The sequence below is a fragment of the Bactrocera neohumeralis genome, chromosome 2 (genome assembly GCF_024586455.1).
Source record: "Bactrocera neohumeralis isolate Rockhampton chromosome 2, APGP_CSIRO_Bneo_wtdbg2-racon-allhic-juicebox.fasta_v2, whole genome shotgun sequence".
Classification (NCBI taxonomy): domain Eukaryota; kingdom Metazoa; phylum Arthropoda; class Insecta; order Diptera; family Tephritidae; genus Bactrocera; species Bactrocera neohumeralis.
The window spans coordinates 38,779,005-38,790,412 of NC_065919.1; the positions used below are offsets into that span (position 1 = coordinate 38,779,005).

Sequence of the window (11,408 nt, forward strand, 5' to 3'; positions counted from 1 at the left end):
TCTCAAATTCGAACATTTCAACAAGCTATTTTATCACATTAAACACACTTTACTCACATTTTTAATTTCAAATTAATTAAACTTTTAAATAAATCCACATTTTACACTTTTAACAGTCTTTTTACCGAAGAAATCTTTTTTTTTTAAATTACATTTTACACTCGTAGTGAACATCATGTGTGTGCTAAAAATTACGACGAAATGGAGCGCTGCCATGTGATAATAAGGAATTTCGCTGAAATGCCTTTTTTCCCAAAAATTCCTCTATCCATTCATGTGGATATGGTCTTTATTTAATTTAATAAACAAATAAGTAATATTATATAGTAATATTATATAATAATATTATATAATAATTCTGCCAAAGCAGAAATAAGTACTACGCGAAAGTACTTCAGTCATATAAATCACATATTACACATATACATATGTATGTATGTAGAAAGAATTTTTTATTAGTTAATGTAGAAAAAAGAATCACGCAAAAAAGCAAACAAAGAAAAATTGTTAAAAATCCTACATATTTGCTGTTTAAGATGTGGCAAGGCTTGTTTTCCTCATAATTGTAAACAATCTAACGTTTTCAACGATGAGTGTGCTAAGTGATTTTTAAATTAATAAATTTAGGTAAAATATACCAAAATAAAAGTGGAATGTGAACTTATTTCAATGTTTGGAGTGTATATTTAAATATACAGAGTGAAAAACGTGAAAAAATTTAGTGAAACATAGAGAAATACCATGTGTTATTAGTGCAAATTTTTGAACTTTTAATTGTGAATATTTTGAAAAATAAAAGTTATTTTTATATTATTTTTGGATATTTCTTCTCTGGAGAAGCTCCCCTATCCGCACATACCCCATTTATACAGAAATTCGGTTTTTCTCTCCGCCAAAGTAATCGGAATCGTGCCCAGTGTTTTGATATGTTTATATTAACTTGATTTTACTACCCGGGGATTCCCCAAATTTGTGAGCAGTGCTTGGTTTATACATACATACATACATATGTATGTACATATGTGCATATCCGAAAAAGTGCTTCTTGCTTGCTGCGTTGCTCTACGGATGATTTTTTTATCATTTGGAACATTTGTAAGTATACATTTTTATACATAATGTGTTACCTCAACGGTATCTATTAATCGCGGCTAATGTAATCATCTTTGGTTTTTATCATGGGCGATAATGAAAAACAAGAAATGAAAGCAACCAAAAAGCATTTCACAGGAAACTAAATTACAAGTGATTAGCAGATTACAGTTTGACTACTATTACTCACATTGTGGACTAATTTGTTGAAAATGAACTAAATTTTGGCAGGATTCAAAAGCAAGACGAGGTTTTTTTGTGCTTTATCCACTTGAAATCTGCAGAAAATTTGAAACACAAAATATACTGAATGATCTGACTGACATAGAATTTGATGCTTTGAAGACTTTATGAGTATATTCGTAAGATTGCTTTTATTTTGGAGAGAAATCATGTTTGGTTTTATTTTTATTTAAGAAATATATAATTATCAAATTTAATTCCTAACCAATTAGACTTAATAACAAGTTCATCCTCATCTATCTATAGACAAAATAATGGTTAACAAGTAAGGAAGGACTAAGTTCGGATGTAAGTGAACACTTTATACTCTGGCAATTTGCAAGGATTAAACCGAGGAAATCCATTCAGGTATTGGCATAACTTTTTATTAAAAAAAGTACCCAAAGAATTTAGGATTCATTGTTTGATAGGTGAGTGGATTACAACGAAATTTTGTATTTTATTAAGTTATGTTACAGAACCTAGACTCACTTGGTCTTATTACAAATATTTTCCTTTCCGTCAGTCAATGATTTAAAAATCATCGTCAATCGAAGAGTCTAAATATAAAGAAGTGAGGTGTAAAACGTAAACCAGGGGATCGGAATTTAAAATATTAGGGACATAAGGTTTAGACCAAAATCTAGACCAATACCAATCATAATCAACCGTAAACCACATAATTTCTGTAAAGTCATTGGATAGCAATGTAATGGTAGAATGTAAAATTCAATGCCTCTGACGCATTTAAGTAGTTAATGATTTATAGCACTTTAAGTACTTTTAAGAAAGGGGAGTGGACACATCTTTCGATTTCGCATTATCGTACGAAAGTTTAAAAATGTGCCCTGTGTTAATTTAGGTGGTATAGCTTTATTGGTTTCGAAGATATTTGCAATTAAACTTTTTAGACACGTGATTTTTTGTTCCAAACTAAACAAAAACTATTATTTATACTTTGTAGCAACATGTTGGAAGAGTATAAAAATAATATTTGCATTGAAGAAATGAGCACAATTCTACAATTTGTTATTCTATCCACCGTGATGGAAATAAACTATTACCCTATATTGCGCACTATTACATACATATGTATATTTCTTCAAATATCGTATTCTTTAACTCGCAAATAAAAATTTTGCTAAGAAGAGATTTTAGATACATACATACATATGTATGTTATGTAAAAAATAAGCCCAAAAAGTAGTTGATTGTGCGTAATGTGCCAACTCCAGTTGAAAGGTCGGAAAAATGCTCAATTGTGCATACTTTTCCATCACTGATGCATAGATAATCTATGACTATCTATCTATCTATGACTGATGGGGAGATAAGGACGTTTGCAAAATTTTAGATTGAAACTAGTTCGTGTATAGTATGCAGACAGGCGGACTGACGTGGCTAAATCGGCTCAGTCAATCGGCATTTCCTACGAACTTCGTGGAAAACTCAATACATATTGTTTCTATTTGCATTGAACTGTTTTTTGCGGGTTCGAAAAGTAACTCAACTAAATCTTCTCATTAAAATTATAAAGCAACAGGTGGCGCAAAAATTACCTTTCGATGTTTTTTGAAAAATGGAAAACTTTTTTAAAAAATGAAAAACTTTGATTCTGCTTGTGGATTATTTTTATTTGGTCTTTTAAATTCTTTTACATCAAGTCGAGAATATGATATCATGTAAATGGCCGCCGCCACAGTTGATTGTCATTTGTCACACATTTTATGGCATTTTCCATCACTTTGGCCAGAACTTTCGGCGATAGGTCCTCACATTCTTGACGGATATTGTCTTTAAGAGCTGCAAGAGTCTGAGGCTTGTTGACATAAACGCGCAACTTCAAAAAGCCCCACAAAAAGAAGTCTGGAGCGGTTAAATCAGGCGATCTTGCTGGTCAGTGCAAATCGCCAAAACGGGAGATTAGGCGCCCGGGAAATGCATCCTTCAGCATATCGGTTATGGCACGCAGTGTAGCGTACCATTGTTTATTTACGTATATTTCGCATGTGTTTACTACAGAAATATCAAAACAGAACTGACATTAGAGGTCAATTGCAAAATTTATAGCATCTTCTGATCATCTTCTGACTTTTACGCCACCCTGTACATTTGAAACCTACTGTTTGCCGAACAATCAAACTATGTGGACTGCTACCCCGATCTAAAATCGCGATATTTATTGAACGTATCGCATACAATATTGATGAATTGCGATCCATATCATAAAATATTTAAATATTTTGAAGTCGGAATCGTGGATCGCGTGATCCACTACATTTCATATGTAAAATGACGGAATAAATTAATTTATACCAAACCGCAAAGGTCCAGTGACTTTCTTTAAATTGTTGCTATTAACCGTGGAAACTTTTCTTCTGTTTTCATTCGACATTTTACAAAAAAAAAACACAAACAAAATATGTAATTAAACAAATAAAAAAGGTTTTAACATCTTTGTTTCAAAAACTCGATTTATTTCGAATAAATGCAGACGTGATAATTATTGAACATGTAGCATTCACTGGCGATCCACCAATCATCATATGGATCACAATCCAAATTTCACAATTTCCTATCAGTTGGGTTTCGCTGCAGCAAGGCATTCATAATTCTAAGATGGCCTCGCACCTACACACATAAATATACAGTAATGGTCACAAGTTAGACACATTAATTTTTCTTTAATAAACTGTTCTACTTATCAGGTTTCGTTGGACAAAATCTTTTTCTTTCAAAGCGAAAAATTGAATATTTTTCATTCACTTCAATAAAACTAAATCGCACTTTACGTTTTTTAATAGTTAAATAGTTATTAGTATTTTTGAAGCAAAAATGGGCAGTATTTGAAGCAAAAAATAATAAATCAATTTAATAAAATATGTTTTTTCCGCTCACAAAGACTATCGAATCGAAATATTGCCCAACAAGTAAAGCACGACTTTAAAACTGTTGATAAATATTTAAAAGATTCAGAGGCCTATGAAAAAAATTTGAAGAGTGAAAAAAGCATTCACTTGGAGCGGAAAGTAAAATTGTTAGAATTGCTACCAATTACCAAAGTCAACTGTTCAACACATTATCAGAAGTTTGGAACGTCTTCTTAAGTAAGATTTAAGAATAATTTAATTTTCATGCATAAAATGATTTACTTTAAGAGCGCCTATGCTAGTGGCCAAGAAAAAAATATATTTTTAAGTTACTCTAAGAATGGTTTGCTAACACTCCTTTCTTTAAATCTTTTGAATATGATATGATGAAGTATCATTGATTATCCAAAGCTCACTTTGTTGAATTCAAAAAAAAAGTCAATAACTGAATACTAACGCTGTACGGGTGCGACTAACTTATTGGCGGGGAGTGTTTGTGCACATTTACAAATGGTTAAATAACTCAAGGTACCGTTATTTTCCACTGAACGTACGCTTTCCAGGTGCGCCGACGCAAGTCAACTTGCTGACTGTGATACTTTTGCGAATTGTCCTCAGAAAACATATTGTTGGGAGTTGTTGAAGAAAAATGTTCTGATTCGAAGCAGCGTGAGCAGCAAAGTGATTAAGTGAAGTTTTCTTTAGTTTGTTGTGTTGTGGTGAGTGTTCTTAGGTACTATACACATGCATTTACAAAAATATATAGTATATACATATGTACATATGTATAGATATGTAAATGTTAAAATATTGTTTCTACACGCTATTGTAATAACGTAAATATAATCATCATATTAATTTACCGGTTTCTGGTAAAGACTAACAAAAGATAAAGCTTCTTTATAAACCGAAATATCAGGCTGGTCCGACGCAAAGGTCGAGTCAACATTTTAGATCTCAATACAATATCATATTTCCAACGTTTATATTAATATTTACAAAATTTTAGCCGGTCAAGTGTTGTTGATAGGGAAATGATGCTTCATAAAACTTAAAACTGTGCTGTGGCACTGTGGACTTTATGGTACAAGCACTAACTTCATACACAAATATTAAAAATTGTGACATAATTAAAAAATTAGCGTTGCTTTCTAAAGCCATTATTTTGGGAGAAAATTTTAAATATGCGAAGAGAGCTCCATGTACCAATTGTATACTTGTCCAGATCTCTAATATTAAACGTAAACAAATACAAGGGTGAGAGATATGAAGATTATTAAGAGATTTTAGTGTCTTTTATCCACACATAGAAATTGTTAAACATTTCATTCAAAGCTGCAATAACTACAAATAATGTACTGTGATTAGTTTATTGCCAGGTTCGGATTCCAACGCGCTACCGAAGTTGCCAAGGTAACAGTCGCTCACAGGAAAAAAATCTAGTATTCGCTATACAACTTGAAAGTAAACTTCCAGGTGAATTTACTTACATATTTATTTCCAATATTTCATTCAATATTTTTTTTTTTCATAACAAATGGAAAGTTCAATAACTAATAATGGCCACAAGTTCTACAGAAAAACCTGTTCTACAGAGTAATTCGAGTGCGCAGAAACGTTTTATGGAGAAATTAATGCGGAAAATATTTTGCTTCTATGACGGACAGTATCTAATGGATGTGGTGTTTAATGTTTTAAACTCAACGTGTCTGTAAGTATTATTTTGTCTTCAGCTGATTTCTATTTTTAATTTTTGTATTGCCCAGTATTCCCGCTCATCGTTTGATATTATCAGCAGCAAGTCCTTACTTCAAGAACCTTTTCAATGCTGATCAAGGCATTAATCCCACCGTCGAAATAAATGATATTGATAGCGATACTTTAGAGCGTTTAATAATCTTTTGTTATACCGGCCAGCTGCCGATTACCGTTAGCAATGGCGGTGCGATGCTAAAGGCGGCAATCGTTTTGCAACTGGACGATGCCATAAGCACTTGTGTGGACTACATTGTAACACATATCAATGATTACACATTGCAGCGTGCTTATACACTAGAGCGTGAAACGGAATGTGAACTACTTAAGCAAAAAATCATCGAATACGAAATACAGAATTTCATGAAGGTGAGCCAAAGCGACGAGTTTATGAATTTTGATGTTGAAAAATTGCAAGGCATTCTCGAATCTGACAATTTGAATATAACTCGTGAGGAAGATGCCTATGATGCCATAAAACTCTGGATTAACCATGATGTCCGTGCTCGTCAAGAACAGCTACCACTTTTAATAGCTTCTCTGCGGCTTACCCAACTCCCTACGGACTTTCTGTTGACACACATACACCCCTTACCAGGCTGTGAGCTACTGGCCATGAAGGCGGTGTTGTGGATCAGTGAGCCTAAAGCACGGACTAAGATAAACATCCGATTTACAGAACCACGGGTGTTCAGTGCTGGAAATTGTAGTGAGACAACTTTGCTGGCAGTTTGCTCAAAGGTAAGCGCGCGCAACGGTTTGAATTCAAAGTTTAATATCTTTAATTAGTAAACGTCCAATATTTTGGAATAGATGAATGGTTCAAATCTGCTACAATATAACAAGACTGAGGATGAGTGGCAAGACTTTGCGAGTATAAAATTCGATTACCGGTGTTTTAGTACTATTTTACAGGATGATAATATATTATTCATTGGAGGTTGCAATAAATATACAACATTCAACAATGTTCTCTGCTGGAATATACGAAATAAAACATGTCGAAATTTGCCGGCCATGAACCAAGCAAGATACTGGCATTGTGTTGTCGAATTAGATGAGAAAATTTACGCGATTGGTGGGCGTGTGGGTAATGAAAATCTGTCGTCAGTAGAAAGGTAAATATGTATAAATCTGTAAGGAATTACTTAACGACGGCGATTATGAGCTTTAACAATTTTGATTTAGACTTTAGACACGCTTTATGGTAAAGTGGATGGACAAAACCAATGCTTATATATTTAAGAAGATATAAATAGAGGATTATGCTATGGTTCATTAAAAGGCTTTTGTCCCAAATATCTAAATTCTAGAAGCATGCCTCTTCAATTGATTGCCTCTCTGACATTGTCAACGATTTTTTTTTTTAGAACTGTTCTAAGTTTTTAATGGACAATTCGTCGTTGACGCTCATTAATGTAACATACTCGACACATTATATTTCAATTTAGAGTTTTGCACTCATTTTTCTTATTGTTTATTTCCAGATATACGAAATCCGATGGTTGGAAGTTCGTTAACAGTTTGATTGTGGGACGAGAGGGTGCCGGTGCAGTATCTTTGAATGGTAAAATATACATAGTGGGCGGTTATTGTGGGAACAGTTCTTTAAAATCCGTCGAATGCTACAACCCGGATTCGAATACCTGGACTCCTTGCGCAGATATGAAAACATGTCACTATTTGCCGGGGGTGAGTTTGATTTAAATTATTATTACTCAAATTAGGAGAACAAATCAAAAAGTTTGTCTCTTTTTACACAGAGTATAAAAGTTTTGTTCACTTAACGGTTGTATTTATGTGTTAGATATTGGGTTATATTGTATATGTAAATGATCAGGATGGTGAGGCGAGTCGAATTCCGTGTGACTGTCTGTCTGTGCAAGCGGTCATTTGAGTAATAATTAAGATATCGTAATAAAACTAGGTACACGCATTCCTTGGCAAGTGGGGGCGGGTTTGTAAATGGGCGTAATCGGAAGGGGAACGAAGGGGAACCCGTGGGATAAAATCGTTAATAAAATGGGCGTTGTTCCTCCCTTTAAGAGGTTTAATATATGTACATATTTCCTAAACCGCTTAAGATACAATAACCAAATTTGCCCAGGAAAAATTTCTTAAGCACCCTAATCAACACTGTACTAATGGATAAAATCGGTTAATAACCCTGCCCACTCTTCATATAACGACTCGGTTAAAAACTACTAAAAGCGCGACAAATCAAAGACTAAATACAAGAGCACTTTAGAGAAGCCGCTGTAAAAAAAGGCGATGGGCGTGACAGTGCCCACATTTCGGTTGAAAACCATATCTTAGGGCCCATCCGACCAACATTATCTTAACATTCCTATGATCTAGTGTGAAACCAATGGAAATTGGACTTCAACCACGCCTACTTCCCATACATATAACGTAATTTTTAATTCATCTGATTCTTTCACTTTCCAGTATGCAAATCAAACACCAATGATGGTATCAGGATAAAACTTTGTTCACTTAAAGTAGACCACCTTATGACCAAAAATTGTCCAAATCGGACCACAACTATTCCAGCCTTCAGATACGGAATATGTGGATTAAAGTTCCCGTTGCGAACTTTTTATCGAAAATGTCGGTCAATCTGTGAGATATATTATAGAAATGCGGAGAGAATCCTTTCCTAATAATAGAATGCCGGTTTGTCAAAAATGGGTTGAATAATCTTAATTTATTTATTTGATTTATACCGTATATATCGGCAAATTTGTGAGGTTTTTTAATAACATTGAAGGCATTTTTCCTAATAACTGTACATCTTTGTGGCTAAAATTGGTAAAATCGGGCGAAGAGTTGCTTTATCCTTATAACTTACAAACCTTATGCACCTGAAGTTATTTTCCTGGCTTTGATCTTGACAAGTTGCAAGAGTATGATCTGTTCGGTTACAACCGAATTTAGCCCTTCCTTACTTCCTTGCTTTCGTTAGAAAACAGCTGTCAAAAATTAACTAAATATTTAAAGTAGCCGAATCCTTAAAAGTATTTAACGCCAGGATTTCCTTGTACTTGTCCCAGACGGTGTTTTTGGATCAATTAGCTTTAGTTTACTTATGGCACTTGTGGGCGTGGCAGTGGTTCAACTACGCCCATCCCACTACTAACTATTCCACACTTTTTGTCAAGGAATGCATGTGTTACGTGTTTCTTTAAAGTTGCAGCTTGCTCTAACAGACGGACAGACAGTCACTCGACATTCAACTCGTCAACGTTAACTACGGCTGCATCGAAGCTATGAAGAGAAAGATATGTTAAGATATTTTCATACCAATATCTCAATAACTGAGAGACAAGTTCGTGTATAAGCATATGTCCAGACAGACGGACGTGGCTAAATCGACTCAGCTCGTCATGCTATGCGTCATATGTATAGGGCCTACGACGTTTCCTCTTGGGAGTTAAACACATCGTGACAAAATTAATATACCTACTCCAGATGATGTCCGTTAGCATCACACCCAATGATGAGCGGGAAGCTGTGTCTTGTGCAGTAGTCGACCAACTTTGCTGTTTCTCATGTTGCCATTTTGGTCGACGCACCGGGGAAATAGGCCGATGCTTGTACCACATATCCAGCTTTACTACTCCAAAAATTTCCGAAAAACAAGGAAAGCCAATTTCTTTCCTTAGTACCACACATGCTCTGGGTCTCTCACAAGAGATACTCCAAATTACCATACGATGTGTTTCTATGAGACCTTTAACCTCTCCTTTAAATTCCTACGGTTCCTGAATCAGGAGGGCTCCCAAGTTGTCCGAAATAATTTTGTTCGAGGTAGCGGCCGATTCTGTAATTTCTCCATGCAGGTTCACCTGGACTAATACCCTGTATTATGAGGTGACAGCTCTTGGTCATCCTACGTATGCGGCCTCTGGCTACCCGTCTGAGCTGTGCTGTGCGGGATATATGGATCTAAGAAACCGGAATTTATATTTTATATTACTTTGGAAATACATACTGTCGCTCTTCTTGTTTTCACCGATCTAGTCCCTATATATGTATGATTTTGAGGAGAAAAAATATCCACACAGAAATAATGACCAAAAATTGTCTAAAAAGAAATAAAATTATAACTGATTATCTTATATCCAACAAAAGTAAATAATGTATTGCTATTTTTTATTCCAGGTAGCTGCACATAATGGTCATATTTATGTATTAGGTAGTTGGTGGCGCAAAAGTAGCAGAACTGTTGAACGTTATGATCCTCAGCAAAACAAATGGTCTCAGGTATATGGTATTAAGTTAATTTTTTTCCAATCGCTCGGTATGAAACTCATATCCTATTACGGTTTTCAACTTCACTCAGTTGGATCGAAATTGAAGCAATTCAACTTCAGGTCAACCAAGCCCTTTTTTGTTTTACTAACTTCAACTAATTTCACTCGAAGTTTCATTGGAATTTCGTAACAATAAGTAAGCTAAAGTTTTGTTGAGGCTTAAATGGCTTTTAAATATTGAGGAATCATTTTTGTTTTTTTTTTTTTTTGCTAAATGAGATGAAGGATCATTACCACAAAATCTCCTACACCTTGCTGACGACAGTCAGTTTAAATAATTTTAACTTTAGGCTGACGATATGTATGATTGTTAAGAAGGTTTTAAAGAAATATTATGGACATATTACATGAACAGAGTGGATAAAATACAAATGACTGAAGAAGAGAAAAACACTTCAAAATTTTAATTTTACTTAAAGAATAAAATAGCTAAAAATATTAGATTGTACCAACGCTCTAAATTCGAAACACGAATACGGTTCCTTCATTTTTTTTACTGTTTCCAAGTTGTATCTTGCCTTGTCTAGCTTCTGGGTTTTTCTCCAGAGGCTCAACATTGGCATTTGCTCAAAATAACTGATTGAAGGCAGTTTAAAATTATAAATAAAATAGTTTTTCTTTTTACCTATTTTCTATTAATATGTTTCCTAAATAAACGAAGTAATGTTCAACAGCAACTGCTTGGTGACAGTTGTAGTTGTTTGATACTCTAGTCAACCCCATTGGCACATAGTTGAAAACCTTAATACCACAAAAAAGTTGAAGTGTGACGACATTTTAATCGAAACTTTTTTGTTTAAGGATTGAGTTGATATCGATGCATACGGAAAATGCAGCTAGGTTTAATAGGGGCCTAAATATTTTTGATATGATTTTGCAGATTTATTGTTTGGAAGGTGTCTATGGCAATATCGCTGGCGTATCGCTAGATAATAAACTATGGGCTCTTGGTGGCACCTCTAATTCTGATGACAAGACAAGTCTATTAGTTTATGACGAGGAAACTTACTGTTGGGAACAAAAGTGTTCATTATTAAGAAGAGGCAGATATTCCTGTTTTGTGGTACCTGCAGCTTTGCTGGCGTCTGAATGAATAAACAATGTTAAACATTTTTGTGTAATCAATTCACTTATAAGAAATACCGAAAATGTG

The 11,408-nt window shown here is 34.3% G+C and overlaps 1 protein-coding gene across 1 annotated transcript; it reads left to right on the forward strand.

The window, feature by feature from the left end:
* Positions 1 to 947: 947 nt before the first annotated feature.
* Positions 948 to 11,408, forward strand: LOC126756314 (kelch-like protein 1). Its single transcript, XM_050469294.1, has 9 exons — positions 948 to 1,095; positions 1,582 to 1,745; positions 5,553 to 5,660; positions 5,730 to 5,895; positions 5,951 to 6,680; positions 6,753 to 7,057; positions 7,427 to 7,631; positions 10,104 to 10,205; positions 11,136 to 11,408. Exons 4-9 carry the CDS (start codon positions 5,744 to 5,746, stop codon positions 11,346 to 11,348), a joined length of 1,707 nt encoding a protein of 568 aa, XP_050325251.1. The 5' UTR covers positions 948 to 1,095; positions 1,582 to 1,745; positions 5,553 to 5,660; positions 5,730 to 5,743; the 3' UTR covers positions 11,349 to 11,408.